Source organism: Macrosteles quadrilineatus, unplaced genomic scaffold (genome assembly GCF_028750875.1).
Source record: "Macrosteles quadrilineatus isolate MER2022 unplaced genomic scaffold, UCM_ALF_1.0 Scaffold_7__1_contigs__length_78375512, whole genome shotgun sequence".
In the NCBI taxonomy this organism is placed as follows: domain Eukaryota; kingdom Metazoa; phylum Arthropoda; class Insecta; order Hemiptera; family Cicadellidae; genus Macrosteles; species Macrosteles quadrilineatus.
In genome coordinates this window covers 5,678,579-5,698,582 of record NW_026542600.1, presented here as the reverse complement: position 1 = coordinate 5,698,582, position 20,004 = coordinate 5,678,579, and the positions used below count along the sequence as shown (strand labels likewise).

Below are 20,004 nucleotides of genomic sequence, written 5' to 3'. Positions count from 1 at the left end.
CTCAACACAAAAATAACAATAACTGTTTAATATTAAATTAGGTAAAAACCTACACTCTATGGGAATACGAGTAAAGGTTTCGGAACAAGAGTGAAGAGGCTTTTATAAATTTGAGTTATAAATTAAATAGTTATAATAATCTAGACATGAAAACTGATATAATGTAAATATGGCTATTTTAAATGGTCCATTTGTTTTAAAATACAACAAATACCTACTTGGTTAAACTAACTCTCCTAACTTGTAGTACAAAAATATGCTGTGTCTTAATTAACATTTACTTTCAATAAAATATCGCCCTTGTTAAAAATATAATTTTGGGTTCAGGTTTGCTTGCATTCCATTTGTGTTTAATAGTAGGTTTTTCTTTATGAAAATTACATTTCTTTAAAATTTCATTTAAGAATGAACATTAAAATCAGAAGATATTTAAATATTTACTTTACTGTGGACAAATGATCACAGCAAAAAGATAAATATATTTTTTCATGGGTTAAATAAATGATTTCTTGATCAGCATTAGCATTAGTATGTGTTAAATTTACAAAAAGTAAAGAAAAATATGTCTAATAACATATATTTACACTTATACTATTTACTCACAAGATGGTAAATATTTTAAAAGAGGTAATTTTAAAAGAGGGCAAGTGGTGATCGATTTCGATTGGACACTCCAATCATCATCAGACCCAATAGGCGAATGAGGTCTTGGAAACTTTGGGAACCCGGTATAGGGTTTTCCCCATTTTGACCCCCAAAACATAAAATTTTGTGATTTCTTTCCAAACTATTTTGTAGAGTTTAAAATAACAAATAATTTAGTATGTTGAAGCATTATGCCTAACGGTTACGTAGACAATTCTAAAAAAAAGTAAATTAAAAATTGTACATGTTATTTTTATGGAGAATAAATAACTGTTATAGTTTGCTTGTTTATGGATATATTTGAAAAAAATCTTGCAAATTGTTTATTTCACACTAAGCTATCAACATAAAAAATATACCTTTTACCTTCCCTGTTGCAGCATATCCAAGTTCTCATTAAAATTAATGCTATTTAAATAGAAAAAAAACTGACAATTAATTATAAGGGAATATGTTTGTGGAAATCCAGACAGGTAAATGGAAATTCACTTAGTCTGCAGGTTTGCTGTGGCAAGGGGGGGTATTTATTTCTCATTATACACCAAGTTTATATTCATTTTTTAATACTATAGTAATATGTAAAACTAAGATTATTCTACATAACTACCAATATTTACAATGCTAAACTTTTATTATCACAATATACTTATCTAATTTACTCTAAGGGTGCAAAATTTGTCATGGAAATTTTTGTGGAATAAATATTAGTTTTCAATGGGGATCTTAAGGACCCTTATGTATATTTAACATAGTCATCACTAAGTTTGATACCACTTAAAATTATTTTTTTTATGTGCAATTTACTTAAATTCAATTAATATATTTCACACTATTGACCAAAAGAAGTTTTGAGACGTAGACGATAGCTTGAAAATATTTTAGCATGTCCAAGATACAAACACTATTTTCACTATGCTATTAAATAAACACTGAGCTAGACAATTTTAAACTGAGATAATCCAACCTCATACTAAAATTGTTGACCACTAAACAAAACAATATTACAATGTCTTGAAAATCACTGCTGGCAATATTAAAACTAGTTTATACATAACTGTATTCAGTTTTCACAGTGCTTGTTTAACACTCTGCAGGCTCCTCCAGGCTATTGCTTACTTAGTAAAGTAATGCTCTAACACCATGGTAATGGTAATCGTATTCAATGTTGTGTCTAAAACATTATTGTTACTTCCGAACCATTCTGGTATAGTAATTTTTTACAAAAGATATAAACTCAATCATTTGATAAATATACTTACAAGAAATCTATAAACAAAGAGTCACTAATTTAAAAATATTGGAATATAATAAAAAACAATTAGTAGGTATTGTAATAGTTTGAATTGGTTTTATTTACAACCATGAGCCCCAACACTATTGAAGTTAAAACAAAAATTAAGATTTTGAAATAAGAGGAACTCTAAACGTATACTTCTAAAGCTTAGTTTCCCATCTTTGTCAAACGATTCCCTAACTCTTCCTGAGTTTTTACAGAACGTTTTTAATAGATTCGGTCACCTTAATCGTTATTCGTTTTGCTAACACTTTACGCTGATATATAACTTATAAATGGTGACTCTCAATAGCGGGAGATCGGCTAGAGTTCGCTATCCTCTCCAAGGTAGTAAAGCCTCCGTTTTCTATTCCTTCCAGACTATGGCCGTTTGTCTTGGCAGGTTCCTTCTTTGACTTCCCCATCATCATCATAGTGATGGCAAACAATATGGAACCTAAAACACATTTTCCTTTGTTATTCTTATTATATGGTTCAAAAAATTCGATAGCCTACCAATAAAAAAAAACAGAAAAACGTCAAATCGTTTTTGAGACCCGAGTATGAGAAAAATGAATGGACTATCCTCCGAAAATGGAGAATGGAGATTTTAGCATGAAGAGAATTGAATTTGAAACCAGATATTATGTCTGAGGCAAGGAGCAGGATGAGATGGGCTGGGAATATACTAAGGGATGAGGATGGATCCTTAAATAAAACAAAATCGTCAAATAATCTTGTGTGTAGAAGACCAGAAGGAAGTTCAAGTTTTTTTTGTACCCTTATTGGTTACGGTGAAAATTAAAGTGTTAATTTAAAAATGCCATGTTATTCTTACGGAGGATATTGTCAACTCTTTAGTGCAGGAAAATAGTGTTGGATTCCAGAATTTTAATTTATCAGACTGAAAATTCGTGGAAATGTTGTACGTACAGCTGGGATCATCATACTAAAATTCCCAAAAAATCCCACTTGGGCAACATGCCGCCATCTTGGAAAATGGCCGCCATAATGGATTCCCCCCTTGTGTCACATATTCAAGCATAAAACCACTCCTAACCGTGATAAAAACGTGCAGTTTATTCAAAGTTATTTGTCGGGATGTAATTAAAATATTTAGTGCCATTATATATAGTTTTGTATGGAAATTGCAAATTTTTATGCTAAGAACTAAACAAAAATAATTGGAAGGTAATACTGGTCTTGCATTTAAATTGATTTAAGACCCTTTTTTACTCATCAGGGATAAAACTTCTCTGATTAAATCTTATAGAACAAGTCAAGGCACACAAGAATATGTAATTATATTAGTTTTTGGTCTATAAGTATGCCGTCATATTGAAGCTGGACATGTGATTGCAGCCTACGTTTCAGACCGCATCATGGTGGTGACTGTAATAAAATTATGTAAATGGAATTAAATTACTTATAGTAAATAAACAGTTGGATTAGTATTACTTTTATAACTTACTTTTATTTGATACATAATATTTTTCTTTTTTATATAAACTCCAAAAAAACTGAATATATTCTGTTTGACAATTAATAAGTTTGTGAGTTATAAAAACAATTTTCTTCTATGGACTTTTTCCTCTTGCTGCAAAGTTGAATGGAATCATTTGCATGTCGGTTGTGTTGACTTCCCGGTCAGAACGGGAGTGGGTTGGTAAATCAGGTACATTAATGCCCCCTTCTTCATTAATTTAGTACTGATGTAGCATTGATCCCGTGACCACAACCGTTGGTGCAGTAGATACACAATCGTGAACAAGATAACCCATTTTCAGATACCCACAATACCTGTTACATCCAGTCTTACATGCAAATCTTATCAAGTTGAGGAGGTTGTCAGGTAAAGGGGCATTGAAGTAGGAATTGGAGTAAATGTACCTATTTCGTTCTTTTTCCATCCCCACTCTGTAAATGAAAGAGAAACCCCTAGCCATTCTTGACCCTGGTGGTACACTCTAAGGTTGTGCTCTCTAGCAGCTTCAGAAATTGGTAGAAGTGTTGAAAGGTCAAATTAAAAGTCAAGACGTTTTGATATTACTTTCAGGTACTGTTTGTATCGAGTTCTTTTGAGTCCCTGACCGCTTTTTGCTCCATATATAGGGCCTCAAGTAATTCCTATCCAGCTTTTTACGATTTCCATCTGTGTGGATTCCGCCCGATTTAACACATACACTGGTTGGCAAAGAATTGGTGATTTCTCCAGAACACTGAATGCTTGTATCTTCCCTTTCCTGTAGGTTGCTGACGTGGTATCACAACCGGACATAGAATGCGGGAAAACAAGATGCTCGTTGACATTGTCCATACTATTTTGCAGTGCTGTGGATGAAAATATCTTTTGCTAATGAGCTTTTGAAAGTGGAATGAGCATTAAGATATTTTTGTCAGGGTCAGTAAAGGGTCAATAACAGGACGAATGCCTCAGTGTTCTTTCCAACAATTGCAGAGTTTTTTCTTCATTGGCTAGTAGGATGGTTGTTTGGACAATTAGACGATCTGCATCAGCTTTCGCATGGACCGCTTGTATTCAGTTTCTGTTTGGATGACTTACTAATTGATCAATGAGCCTTGTTTTGTTGGTTACGTTGGCTAAGAATGGATGCTGCTGGGATACCACTTGCACATCAGAACCAACAAGAACTTCGGCAGATGTCACTTTAAATGTTCGCCTAACGTGTTCTACATCCTTCATCGTACTTTCCTGGAATCAGTCGAAAACAACCATGACTTGATTTCCGTAATGTTTTACAATGTATGTCTGGTACGCCTTACAAAAATGTCAGAGAAAATAGCCGGTTTTTGCTAGACTACCATGTGGAGAAGATGCCCACCATCTATCACAAGGTTTGGAGCTAGTGGAAGACAATCCATAGGAGGACACAATTTCTCCCTCATGGTCCTTACCGCAGCCTTGTTGGGTTTTCTATTGGTCCCATCGTTGAATAATGCTGTTGGTAATGGTGCCAACTCGTATTCAAAACATGCCTACAACTGTTAATCATTACGGACAAGACACATAATTTGACAGAATAGCTAATTTTGGCTAATAGGAATAGTTTCACCCCGCACAACGACCACATTTCCCATGGTTAAATGTGACTGTATCTTGTCTGATCTCCTAAAGGGTTTTAATGTGGAAACATATCCCCTAACTTCAGCATGCTGCAAAAGAACTCGTTTCATTTACAGCATTATATTACAGTCTCCACCACGACGCGGTCTAAAACTTAGGCTGCAATTGCACGTTCAACGTCAATATGATGGCATACTTATAGACCAAAAACAAATATTATTACATTTTCTTGTGCATATTGACCTGTTCGAAAACATTTACGCTCGTAAGTTTTTCTCCCAATGAGTAAAAGAGGTCTTAAACCAATTTTGAATCCAAGACTAGTATTACTTTTTAAAAAATGGTTGGTTATTTTTTGCATAAAATGTTAAATTACTATATACAATTATTTACATTGGCTCTAAATATTTTAATAACATCCCGACAAATAATTTTGAAGAAACTGCACGTTTTTATCACAATTAGGAGTTGTTTTATGATTGAATATGTGACACAAGGGGGGAAATCCATTATGGCGGCCATTTTCCAAGATGGCAGCATGTTGCCCAAGTGGGATTTTTTTGGGAATTTTAGTATGATGTTCCCAGTTGTATGTACAACATCTCCAGCAATTTTCAGCCTGATAAATTAAAATTCCACTATTAGGCTAAATTTTAAATTTTTTCCTGCACTACTTGTAGTTTTGCTTGTTTATTGATATATTTTGATCAAACTTGGTAAACTTATTTATTTTATGCTAAGCTATTAATATTATACTAAAATACACACTTTATTAGCCTCCTTCTCCTTGTAGCAGCAAACCTAGGTACTTGTTAAACACAATGTTATTTAAATTAAATTAATTTAAAAACAAATCAGGCAAATGGAAATTTGATTAGTCTGCAGGTTCGCTGCGACGGGGGTAATTTATTCTTATGTTTTCTTCCTAAACCTAGTGGTTTAGGAGATATAAGCAGTTAAAGTTGAGGTTTCCTCCATGATATATACATTGATCCGTTTTAACTGTCACCCCAATGTATTTACTATGCTATATCCCATTGCACTTCTTAAGGAATGCAAAAACTTTTGAATTGGCATATTATAAACAAAGCTATATTTTCAGGCACATCTCAGATTTGCCCGATGCGTTAAAATATTAAAAGAATCGTAGTAAAGTTTTTATTTCGAGTATAATAGAGACAGCTGATTTTAAGAGAAACAGTAGGGAAAATCAACTTGGTACTAGATGTTATTGTACATTAATAGAGATGATATTTTGACCGGTGTTCGCTCTGTATGAGTGGGACTCTTTTCTGAGTGCCATTTTGGAAAATGGCGGATCTTAATGTTTGATTCTTCGTAGTTTAGAAACCACTCAAGCTAAAAATTTGATCTTGGTATCAAATTATATATTTTTGAGGTTGAGGAATTTAAAAAAATCATTACCGAATTTATTCATATATATACAATCCATCTTCTATTTTTAAAATAAAATAATGGGTCCCAACCCAATACAATGAGACATTAAATTAACTTTTATTTAGTTACTATCAATTATTACAGTAATATTTCATTGAACATAAATAATGATATTTCAACTTATTAAACATGAAAACCACTAGTAAAAGGTCCTTTGTGCAGGGTCTAACCATAGACAAAAAGAAATAAATATAGACTGTCAGCTGTGCTGCGGTTAGCGTATATTCCGGCGCCGACCGCTAGGGGTAATGTGTAGTTACGGCGCACACCGCTGCATCATCAAGCGCTAGGGACCGTTTCCATAACAACTTGGTAGTTGGGAGTAGTGTTGCCAACTTTGGAGGAATTCCCCGGAATCGGTGTTTACTGACTTTTTAAATATTAATCAATAAAATTATTTAAAATGCCATATTTTATTGTATTTTTTTAAACATATATTTTTTATACTTTTGTAGTTTCATTACAATGATTCAAAGTTTTTCTTTATTAATTCATAATTTTAGGAAGTGGTTTATTGGAAGGTTTTGTTTTATATTTGCAAGGTCAAAATCTAATTAACCAGGGTGTCTAGTATGCGGGGAAAACGGGAAAGTCAGGTATTAGTATTGAATTTCAAAATGGTCTTGAAAAGTTGGGATTTAGTCTTTATTTTGATATCAAAGTCGGGAAATTTCATGATTTTATCTCGATCGCTCTAGACAACGATCACGTTTCCGTGACGGCGCAAAACGATGATGATGTCTACACGACCGCGGGAGATGGCCTTAAACCGCGACAGTGCTATTTATGCTATAATAGACGTCATTTTCGAGACCACGGGAAAAATGATCACGTCTTTTCTGCGATCGCGTAAGACGATAATGTCTACACGGCCGCTGAAGATGTTCACAATTTTGCCGCAATCGTGGACGACGATGACGTTTCGTGACCACGGCATTCAATGATTAGGTCTACAAAGCCGCGGAAGACGTTCATGATTTTGACGCGATTGCAGAAGACGATACTAGCGATATAGTAATCATTTCGTTTGCAAGAGTGGTAGTGCTGGTAACAGCTGGCGAGTAGTCGTGGTCGACACCGAATCGAATACCGATAACCGATATCGAACGGCGATAAGGCTCTAGCGGCAGATCGCAAAACCTTTCTTTGACAGTCTATATTTACTCTATTGTCTATGGTCTAACTCACCTTTTAGTATAAATTAAACAGAATATATATTCAAGAGCTATACTGTTACCTGCTCATTGTCCTGGTTTGAATATATGTTCTTACACTTGTCAAGAGAACATCCACACACTTTGAGACATGCTAGCTTGTTTACTGTACACACACACTTAGATCGAGAACATGTCATACACATAAACTTGAGTAACACTTATTTGTTTGTTTTTTTTTGGGGGGGGGGGGGGTGAGCCAACTTTGTCATTTTGGCTATTCCCCTCATATAGCCTTCTATGACTATTTTGCATGCTCAGAGTTTACGAAAATGCCAAGTTGAGACTTATTCACAATAAATTCCCAATAACACCAAAACTCATAGATAATTATGCAACAATGCATATCAGCTGATTGGCAATAAAATAAAGAATACACGGATACCAAAATGTGAGCTTGTTTTGTCGTTAAACAGTGTCTAATGGTACTTCTAATTTGGGTTGCGTTAAAAAACCCCTGTAGATGGGATGTCTGCTTCACTTGCTTCACTATATCAAAAGGTCAAGGGTCATACACAGATTTCTGTCTTAACTAAATGGATCGTAAAAAAGAGAGGGTTCACGGTATTTTCAAATATTATATAGATATCCAATAAAGTTTTACTTACTGACGAGATAGGCTCCAGCGTAAAATATAGCTAGAGCATCTTTGAAGCTTGTAGCTTTCCTGACAGGTTCAAGCAGAATGGGAAGGTTACCTCCGATATTATTCATAACAAACAAGAAGACTCCAACAGTGGTCGATCTCACAGACAATGGCACTATCTCTACTAGGATAGCAAATAGTATTCCAAACCACATCTCAGCTGAAAAACAAAGTATTAAACTAAAATTTAAAGCTTAATTTATTGTTGTTATGTTTTGTTTTAGCCACTGTATAAAGTACTTTTGTGCTTGTATTATCTTATCTAACTAGGAGGCCCATAGAAAATAAAACTCATTCACATCACTAAGAGAGTCTTATTTTGGCCAAAAAGATTTTGTTTCTTGTAAAACGCAGGGATGGTAATCTTACACATCTATATTTTTTGAAATCTCGATAGTTATTATTATTGGAACCATAATTAAGTAAACAAGTGAACATTTGCATTTAACAAAATTTGAAAGAAAGTTGAACTTAATGTAATAACTATAGTGGACACTATCTTATAGGGGGAATGACAAACATTCAATTAATCAGGTATTTTAAAGTTTTAAATTCGATTATTAAGGTAAATCTTTGAATACTTAGATTTATAAAGGTTCTAAGCACTTACATTTTCCGATTCATAAATACATACACTAGATGCAAAAGTTCACAAAGACACAACCCAAATCCACACAAATGCAGATAACAGACTAAATACATTGTGGTAGTGTTGAATATTTTTAAGGGGAGGGGAGGTATGTTGTTACTTTTGAGATAAAATCTGTTATTCTTGCTACAGAATTTCATCCAGTAGCATGAAACTTCAATATTATGGTTCTCTAACTAAAACTTTGATTTGAAAAGATCAGAATAATACACAAATCAAATGTTTAACTGTTTTCTGCTGGACATTTGAACTATAGAGTTAAAACCAAAGCTCAATAGATCCCATAACTTTGACTAAGTAAGGTACTATCTGTGAAACCTTTGATTTATAAAAGTAAAACAATATGTGGTAGAATGACAAGTTCTAAAAAGAATTTGACAAATTCTATTGCTAATAGATTTCAATTTATTAAGGTTTGATTTATTAAGGCTCTACTGTAATACATGCACGTGAAATCAATTTGAATAACCTTACCAAAGAGATATGAAATTGCAAGTGTAACCATTGCACCAACAGGCCCCATGTAGATGCTGCCAAACGCAAAAGGTGTTGAAATCAGCTGTGAAATAAAATATAAAATTTAGGACTGTATAAATAGCCTATTGTAATTATATTAGTCTAGATTTCAATATTAAGAGTAAATATACAGTATATAATTTATAACATGGGAGAAAATAAATACTTCTTTACATAATGCACAAACAACCCCACCATCTGTGTGTATTTCTTCAGATATCTATAGTAAACTGAAGTGAAAGAATTAATTTAGACAATAATGTGGTCTAAGAGATATAACCATATCATATTTCTGATAACTTAAACAAGTGTTTCAGCCAGCCTCAATTTTTTTTTCTTCATCGTTGCCCAGCCCTAGCTGGTTAGATTGCGTTATGAAAAATTAAAACTTAAACTTTCACTATATACACTATATACAAGGCGGTGGATCATGATGTCCAAACTGAGTCAGGAATTTCAAAAAATTCCCTGATGGAGTAAAGGGGCCTAGTCTTCAACTCCCTAGACATGTGCGCTACGAACGCTTAAACTGGTAGGCCTCTGATATCAATACTGAGACTATTATACAGCTTTATGGCCAGAGTGGGGAAACTATTTGCAGTCTTACTGAACCGATGGGATGGAAGATCAAGTTGGATCCGGTTACGAGTATTGCAGCTATGAAGGGTCACCCCTGAAGCTAAAATCATCTAAGTTTTTCTTTATGTGTACAACACTGTTTAAGACGTACTGGCTGAACAATGTCATGACTCCCAGATGCATGAAAAGAGGTCTACAGTGGGCGTCAGCTTTGCTAGACGATACAATTCTGAGTGCCTTCGTCTGGAGTCTGAAGGATCTCCTAGAACCAGGCGCATGACCCCACAGAACTACAGTTGCAGAAGGCCAACACCAAATCAGTAGTGGATCCCTACTACTAGTGCCGGCTTTTAGATATTTCTCAATGTGTGTTTATAATATTTTCTAAAGCAATCTAGTTACTGTACTTCAAGTCTGCAAGGGAAACTGCCACTTTAATTTAAAAATGGAATTTTTGACAAATCATTCAACGATTGATCAAATTTCAATTTCATAAATATGTGATAATCCATTACACTTTTCTTATATAGAGAGACATACACAGATAAACATATGTGTCTGCTAGTGGACAAGCAACCACTGGGGAACAAGAATAATCAATGTCGATTCTGCCAATCAGGGGAGGAAACCCCAAAGCACCTGTAGGAAGATTGTCTGGGGCTGTACCAGGTAGGGACAAGGGATATTCTCCTGTTATAACCCCGTCAGATACTGGATTTCTTCAAGGAATTACAGCAGGAGGAATCACTTTAGGCAGGACTGGACTGGACACAATAAATCTTGTAGTTCTGTATTATTCTTTAAAACATCAGTGTCAGTAACTCATGCATGTAAGCGCTACCGCCCACCAAAATATTCTCACCTGACTAATAGCAAGAACGGCAACTCTCGACTTGATCCCCATCTTGGCAACGATCTTATCAGAGACAATTCCACCAAACACGACTCCAAGACCACCGATGATGAATGTGACGAAGAACAGCCACCCACCGAGATCTATGTGAGGAAACTGATCTCTGTAGAACAAGTCACAGTTGTAGGCGAAGCAAAGACCACCTGAACAATCATATATTTTTCTGCAATAACTGTAAACAAAGTTATGAGGCTTATCTGAAAAGGATTTGACACAGAAAATCTATGTAAAATTTATATTCCAACCTTTGAATGTTGTGGCCAAGGCCCTGCAGACTCCATGGTGCTACAATAACGAGTTGAAATTGGGAGTGTTAAAGAACATTTAATATTTTGCCTGAAAAAAGGATTTCTTTGCTAAACATTTGTCGTATGCTCTTTGACAAATTTCCATCGCTGGCTATCAGAAAAATTAAACATCTTATTGCCAATCCATTTTTTTTGTCTTCAGTTATAAACAATATCTGTAGAACTTTTGTGCATCAATTAGAATGTTTATTTAACGACGGTAACAACACACGTGATATGGCGCCGGCTGAGGCGTGAGCATGATTGTCGCGACTCACCCTCAGCCGGCGCCTTATCAAGTGTGTTGTTACCGTCGTCTGGTCGACCAATACTAAATGTTTCGTGTTTCCGTGTGTTATGTGTTTTCTTATCCATTTTTATTAAACTTTTGACGAACTCCACTACGAGGAATATCCAATGAAGACTACTTGACATTCTTCTGACCTGATGATGTCCTCCATTCGAAGCATGAAACAGGCTGTAGTCTTACAAACTACAAAGGATCGTTTTGACAGTAACAAGGTAATTTAAACCACCATACTGAGTGATAGTTTCTTTTGTGAGCATATTGTCCAAATATTTGGATTTGAGTTCTGAGTCAGATTCAGATGCTGATCTGGATTTATTGTTACTGCTTCACCCAGAGAACAACAAAAAAAGCAAAAAAATCTGCAATGTTGAGATATTGCTGTATTTCATGCCAGTCTTCATTCTCGTAATTATATTACTATGACTGGTATCGAACAAAACTGGATAAACATGCACCTGATTGATTCACCTCTAGATCTATTGTTCAACATTAGTCAACACGGAGCAGGTGAACAATGCGAGGCTGGCACTTGTGTCTCGGCCACAAGTGTGTGCAGTCCACGTGCGGGACTGCACTGCCCTGCCCTGGCTGCGCCACAATATGCGCAAACCCTAGCGAAAACGTGGTTTACAAAAAACTGCCCTACCCTGTGTTGCGCTGACTGCGTCTCAATATGCACCGGGCCTTAAACCAGCAAAAAAGTATAGTAATTTTATATGTTTGCTTTCAAAGGAACAACTATAGTGCCAATAGTTGTTCACTACCAAGTTAAAAATATTTTTCATCACTCCTTACCGAAAGTCACTATTTTCGATAACAGCTGATTTGAAAGAAAGTAAATGTTTCCCAAGCTCTAATTTAGAGCGAGGGAAAAACGATCAGCTGATTTTCCTTCGCTTTCAATTAACTTTCCCTCGCTCTCAATTAGTTCTCCATTTATCCACTATGTGCGCTAGTGTTTTGTTAGGTTTGTTTTAATGATTTAAATCAGCTGTTTTATTGTTGCACAATCTAAATCTATACAGAAACACGTATTAGCCGTGGTTTTAGCAATGTCCATGTTTGAAATTGCTCAAAGTTTACCTAACATAACATTACTGATAATTTGATGAAAACAGCTTCAGAGGTAACTATAACACCTTCCACCAGATAAATCATGGGAAAGAAAAGAAGAGGAATACAGAAAGCTTAGAAGCTGGTGGTACAAATTGCAAAATGTTAAGTCCAAAGTAAGTGACAAAGTTTATTAATATATTTATCTAAACAATCTACAATTATGAAACCGTATAATGCACGTTGTGAAGTGTATTTTCAATGATAAAGAGTAGTCTAAAACTAGTTTAATTCTACTGAGATATGTTATTCTGTATGTGTGTATTTTTGCGTCGTGATGAAAAGTATCGTTCATAACTCGTACCGAAAGCTATTTTCCGGCGCTTGCTCCATTATTCCTGTCCTCGGCTTCGACTTGTATGTGAAAATAACTCTCACATGCTCAGCTTTGCCTCGCACCTGAAATTTAATTTTTCCTGTGCTCGGCTTTGCCTCACACTTGAAACTTGAGCACGCGTTGGAAGATGCCACTTTCGGTCCTAGTAATGAAATATACCATACCTATGGACCAATGTTTTAATAGTTTTCCCAATCATCATTTAAATGGATCACAAACAAAAACATAAGCAAACAAATCACATTGACTTTGTGAAGTGAGTAGGCCTATCTAATCCCAGTTAACATTTATATTTTTGTAACACACTTTTACCCACCAGTATGTCTAATAGATGCAGCAATACATAGCATAATAAACCTCGGCTGCAACATCACTTTCCACGCGCTTTCTTTGTTCTTGGATGTGACGTTTGTATCACTTCCTTCCTCGGTTTCCTCTCCAATGACAGTTCTCTGAGGCTCTTTAAGGGTCAGGAATGTTAGAACCGCAATCAGAAGAGCGATGACCCCACTCCCATAGTATGCCACTCGCCATCCCTTTACACAAAAGACAATATTCTTTATTGACATATTCGTGGAGAATAGTACAATACATTAAAAATTATGTGTTCAAATTGATTGGATACTCCATTTCTGTGTAGTAGGGTATGTTCTTTAGCCAGGCTGTCAGGGATTTCTTCAGGTTCTTGGTTGATGTTTTTATGTTTTATGTTTTGCATTTGCGATTTTATAAACATTAATTTCAACCAAAACCAAAGAACCGAACCTCCCAGCAAAAATGGGCATATTTTATTCTTGATTGTTACATTAAAAAGTATTTAATATCCATTAAATTTATTATTTAAGGCTAAAATTGCACAGCATAACCCTTAGAAAGAATATCCAAACACTACATCAATATTAACCATTATCTGAACAGTAAAACATATTCAATCATTTGTTTTTATCCATACATACATCCAAACATATTTCTTTAATATTTTATCCTAACTATAGAGTCCAAGAACTGTCATATAAGAGAGTAATAAATTCTATATTTTATTTTGTTTTGGAAGTAATTGAATTAGATGGTTTTTCAATTTCTGCTTGGTTGCAGAAAGGATAACAAACACATGCACATTTGCTCAATCAGCCCATTTAATAACCTTTGCCATACTTACCAGTGACCAACATTGAAATGCCAACATACCGTAATAATTATTTTAAAAAAAGGTAATATAAGTAAAATATAATATATTATTTTATTTGTTCTTTATGTTGTTTAACATGTAAGAAATACAATAAGTAATAAAGAGTCTTACCAACATCCAAGCATTGAGCTCCGTAATATAACGCCCCACAGGGAAAGATAAACCGATTCCTCCGTAGATTCCCCAGTTGAAGATGGACATCACCAAACCTCTAAGCTCCTGAAATTAAATAGATAACTCTTCAAATTATCCTCCTGTATGTTGTAGAGTAACATACTTTGAAGTTGTAGTTTAAGATTATATAAGAAGAGTAATGATTATGTGATAATTGTAATGATTGCAATTTTAAGTTGATGTTTATCAGCAAGGTAATTTTTTATAAGATAGATCACTAAATCCCAGTGCTTTCCCATAATAAAACCAATGGCAAAACTGATTTTAGTAAGAGTAAACCGTTTTAAAGATTTAGGAGTTATCATGACATCAGACTTACAGTTTAATGAACATATAGTGAACATGGTCAATAGGTCTTTTAGTACATTGGGATTGATAACTAGCACCTGTGAGCTATACCATGATCCACTTACTTTCTCGGCTCTTTATAAGTCACTAGTCAGATCAACAAAAATTGAGTTACTACTCTAACAGCATTGGTCAACCACACTAACAGCATTGGTCAACCACACTAACAGCATTGGTCTACCACACTAACAGCATTGGTCTACCACACTAACAGCATTGGTCTACCACACTAACATCATTGATCTACCACACTAACAGCATTGGTCTACCACACTAACAGCATTGGTATACCACACTAACAGCATTAGTCAACCTCACTAACAGCATTGGTATACCACACTAACAGCATTGGTCAACCACACTAACAGCATTGGTCAACCTCACTAACAGCATTGGTCTACCACACTAACAGCATATTGGTCAACCACACTAACAGCATTGGTCAACCTCACTAACAGCATTGGTCTACCTCACTAACATCATTGGTCTACCACACTAACAGCATTGGTCTACCACACTAACAGCATTGGTATACCACACTGACAGAATTAGTCTACCACACTGACAGCATATTGGTCAACCACACTAACAGCATTGGTCAACCTCACTAACAGCATTGGTCTACCACACTAACAGCATTGGTATACCACACTAACAGCATTGGTATACCACACTAACAGCATTGGTCTACCACACTGACAGCATTGGTCTACCACACTAACAGCATTGGTCTACCACACTGACAGCATTAGTCTACCACACTAACAGCATTGGTCTACCACACTAACAGCATTGGTATACCACACTGACAGCATTGGCCTACCACACTAACATCATTGGTATACCACACTGACAGCATTGGTCTACCACACTGACAGCATTCTGGTCTACCACACTAACAGCAGACCACACTGACAGCATTGGTATACCACACTGACAGCATTCTGGTCTACCACACTAACAGCATTGGTCTACCACACTAACAGCATTGGTCTACCACACTAACAGCATTGGTCAACCTCACTAACATCATTGGTCTATCACACTAACAGCATTGGTATACCACACTAACAGCATTGGTCTACCACACTGACAGCATTGGTCAACCTCACTAACAGCATTGGTCTATCACACTAACAGCATTGGTCTACCACACTGACAGCATTAGTCTACCACACTAACAGCATTGGTCAACCTCACTAACAGCATTGGTCTATCACACTAACAGCATTGGTCTACCACACTAACAGCATTGGTCTACCACACTAACAGCATTGGTCAACCTCACTAACAGCATTGGTCAACCTCACTAACATCATTGGTCTATCACACTAACAGCATTGGTCTACCACACTAACAGCATTGGTCTACCACACTAACAGCATTGGTCTACCACACTAACATCATTGGTCTACCACACTAACAGCATTGGTCTACCACACTAACAGCATTGGTCTACCACACTAACATCATTGGTCAACATAAGCGTTCTAAACTTGATTTCCTAGAAGCAGCACACATCAAATATATCTTTATGCAATTTTGTTGAGTTTTACTTGCCTGGATGTAAGTGAAAGTTTGGTTTTTCTATACTTTTGTGTCCAATATTTCGGACACACACGTCTCATCCAAATAAAGGTAAATAATCAATAATCGGTACACGCTTGTGAAACTTTATTTGTAACAGCTTTTTCCCAAGCTATAGAAACTTAATCTCACATATTAAACAAAATGAAAACCCAAGTAGGGACTAACAAAATAAAAAACAAAGGAAGAGCTAAAAATAACTCACAGATTCACAAAAAGTTGTCCTGCCAACTACAAACCAACAGGGAATGAAAACAAAAAAGGTCAGAAAATGAGATCAGTTCCAATTTTTTACCTCTCTAGGCAACCTTCACAAATTAATTGACAAACCTACCTTGTATTCAAACAATAAAAAAAATACTTCAAAAACTTGGATATACAACATCAACTTGGAGAAATTCAAGGGCAGTAGTAAGCAGAAGCAGAAGATATTCTTGTACTACTGGAACCCTGGCATTGTAATACCTATCAGTTCATTCCCTATTGTATTGTTATCAAGATCAAGACAAAACAACTTTTTTACATCTACGATACGCAATACTATTGAAAAGTGTATTGAGCATGCTGATTCCCCAAACAGGCTTAATTTCCAAAATTTTATAAAAATAATAAAATTTCAGAAAAAATACATCTAAAATTAACAAACATCATAATCCCTGAGAAAGAAACAACATCATAAGCAACTATGGAAATATGCCCAAATGGTTATGTGAAATTCATTGTGGTGGTGTATTAACTGTCTTCCATAAATACATAAGTTGTAAGACAGTAGACTTAATTATTAATGAACAAAGTTTTCACAATATTTTGGGATCTGTAATTTTTTTCTATCCTTTAGTATCCGACTCAGAACGTAATAATTTTGAAGGCTGCAATAATTTCTTAAACAAAATAAACTCGTCATCATTGCAACTGACATATGTAACTTACATTGTTGTTAAAATTATTTGTAGCCTAAGTTATTGAATTTTATAGGCCCTAATTAATATGCTATCCACTGGACATTTTATCCTTGCAGATTATTCAGACTTCTTAGCCTAAGTTAATCTCATTGATCTCAACTATACAAAATGTTCTTTTTGTAATTTGTTGTAATAAATTCTTGATTCTTGATTCATCACCAATAAGTAACTTTGAACAAAGGTTTTGACTCGAGTAGTAAAATGATATGTTTAGATGCTTACTTAATATTTAATTATATATGGTTTACCTCTGAAAAAATGTCTGATAACACTCCTGTAGACATAGGGTTAAGACCAGCCTCTCTGAAAAAAATTAAAATCGTGAACTTCAATTTATTGTGAGGTTAATTTTTCAGATCATTCATTGGAGGTGCTTTAATAGCTCTAACTATAATAATAATAGTAGTAATAAGAATAAGTCAAGTAAATTGCATCACTAGGCCCAAAAGTGATGTTTCAAAACCAGTTCAGGTTTAAAAGGTCAACCTGAGGCTGAAAAATGTCCGAAGACAAAAAAGCCACTTGGCGAAGTGATAAACACTTTTTTGTCTAATTTCACAAATTGATTAGCAATTACTATCTCATATATTCAGCTTACAAATGTTGTTGCCAGTATGGCTTCTGTTACATCACTTTTTGAGTTAACACTAACAGGATTGATGAAATATTGTGGATCATACCATGGATCATCGCTATCAAAAGAAAACTTTAGACAGTTAGGGTTTTCTGGGCTATTTTAAATCACATTTTAACTTTCCGATTGACTCATTGTCATTGTGTGTTGACTTCCAAATCTAACAATTATCTACAATCAAAACAACAATGAATCACGATCAATGTTAGTGGATCAATGCAGGTGTATTTATTATGAAAACAATATGTGCCGTTTTTTAATCTGTACTGGAAACTTAATTTTGTCTGCTTTACAATTAATTTATAGATGTAATCTTTAGATGACTCAGATGACGACCTGACCCATGTGACTGGTTGGAATTGATTGCCATTGTAATACCATGTACTTATATATTTACTGTCTTGTGGATGTAAACAGTATAAATACACCACAAGTATTAGAAGACATATTTTATATTTTTTGTACACTTTATTCTTTGCATTAGTTATAGGTGTTCAATTATATCCTTTTTATCCTTATGATATATCCACAGTTCAGAGCATATTTTAAGGGATTTCCACTGGGCGACAGTGGCGCCAGACTTACGGGTGGGTCTGGGTATGGAATACCCCTTATCAAAAAGGGAAGTCCGAGGGAACCCCCCCCCCGGAAATTTTTGCATATATTAAAGTGAAAATCACACATTTCTACGTATCTTTTAATGGTTTTTTTTATTATATTTGCTTGTAAATAGTCCATATAATCTCACTTAATTACGTAATCTAGAAAGTTGTAACAGGCCAAGGCTCCCTTCACAACCTCTTGGGCCAAAACCATAGCTCAATACTCTAAAATATTTACATAATGTTATTTTTAAAATTTCGATACATTTAAATGTGAATCATTAAAAAAATATGCCGGCACCACCCATAGTCACTGGGCGACAAAACCTCAGCACAAGTGTCGCCCAGTTAACATGTTATTTTATGCCCTGCCACAGTTCTCAAACCAAAACTGGAGAGACTTACAATTTAAAATGAATAACCTTAAAAAATGGAAATGTGGGAACATCCTTCCAGTTAAGAATCTAACTTAGGACACAAGCAATTAGGATTTAAAGGATTTTTGGTAGAATTAGCAGTTATAAGTGAAAGGGGAAAAGTCCACCATGGCGCTATACACAAACATTAGAATATGACTGGCATTGGTAGCACTTCCAACTTCCAACTCAAATCTTCCTAAGTTGAAAATTTTGTCAGTTACAATAAAATATTCAAATTGTTGTGTTTCTTGTGACTGGGTGGACTCTTCAATTCAGGCAAGCTACCTATTGCTATCTCAGTAAAACCTGTTAATGCTTGTTTTCCTTTTGAGTAATATTAAATGTTTCGTACCCTGCAGCGAAGATCATTCTGAGTAGAATAAGATGCCAGAACTGTTTTGTGGCTCCCATTAAGACAATGGATATACCACAAAGTAGTACACATGTTCCCACCATAGGTATTCTGCAAAAAATACATAAGAGTTATTTTGTAAACCTTAAAAATATGAAAGATTCCTCATTATATAGGTAAGTACAAATAAAAGTATTAACAAATGCAATGACAATAATTGGTAGAGAAGTGGTTATCCGTCACTCAGTTAAACTGTTTGAAAAAATCTAGTATGCACATGGTTCAGCCGAAAGATAGCTACAGAGAAAGACAAGACTAAGATACATAAAACTTTATTATAAATAGTTGGAAATTTAGATTAATAACCTTGTATTTAATGAATTTACCCAAAAGGGATATTTTTTATAATTTATGAATGTATACATTATATAAAATGAAAAACTAAGCATCCTAGACGGATCCTGTTAAAGATGTTTACTGAAAAATGAACATTCACAGTTAATTTAAATAGTAGTTATGGTTAGTTGTTATACATAATAAATGAAATTGTAACAATAGGGTCTCCAAAGTCCAAAAATTATTGGAACTGGACCCATTTTGAATCAGGGAATGATTTGGATAAGCAAAATTGCTACTGCTAAAACAAATGAAATTAAGTGGTAGAGGATGTAAGAATGTAAACAGTTTATGATATTTCATTCATCTGAAACTA

General features: G+C 34.9%; 1 protein-coding gene across 2 annotated transcripts in view; it reads right to left on the bottom strand.

The window, feature by feature from the left end:
- Positions 1 to 13: 13 nt before the first annotated feature.
- LOC128998020 (uncharacterized) overlaps positions 14 to 20,004 on the bottom strand; it is a 74,588-nt gene continuing 54,597 nt past the window's right edge. For both annotated transcript variants that reach the window (XM_054423951.1, XM_054423952.1), the window contains exons 4-11: positions 19,293 to 19,403; positions 17,534 to 17,588; positions 14,326 to 14,433; positions 13,342 to 13,561; positions 10,928 to 11,121; positions 9,445 to 9,529; positions 8,284 to 8,481; positions 14 to 2,375 (exon numbers count right to left, since the gene is read on the bottom strand). In XM_054423951.1, the coding sequence (XP_054279926.1) occupies positions 2,209 to 2,375; positions 8,284 to 8,481; positions 9,445 to 9,529; positions 10,928 to 11,121; positions 13,342 to 13,561; positions 14,326 to 14,433; positions 17,534 to 17,588; positions 19,293 to 19,403 (1,138 nt within the window). In that variant the 3' untranslated portion in view covers positions 14 to 2,208. The remainder of the gene's footprint in view (positions 2,376 to 8,283; positions 8,482 to 9,444; positions 9,530 to 10,927; positions 11,122 to 13,341; positions 13,562 to 14,325; positions 14,434 to 17,533; positions 17,589 to 19,292; positions 19,404 to 20,004) is intronic.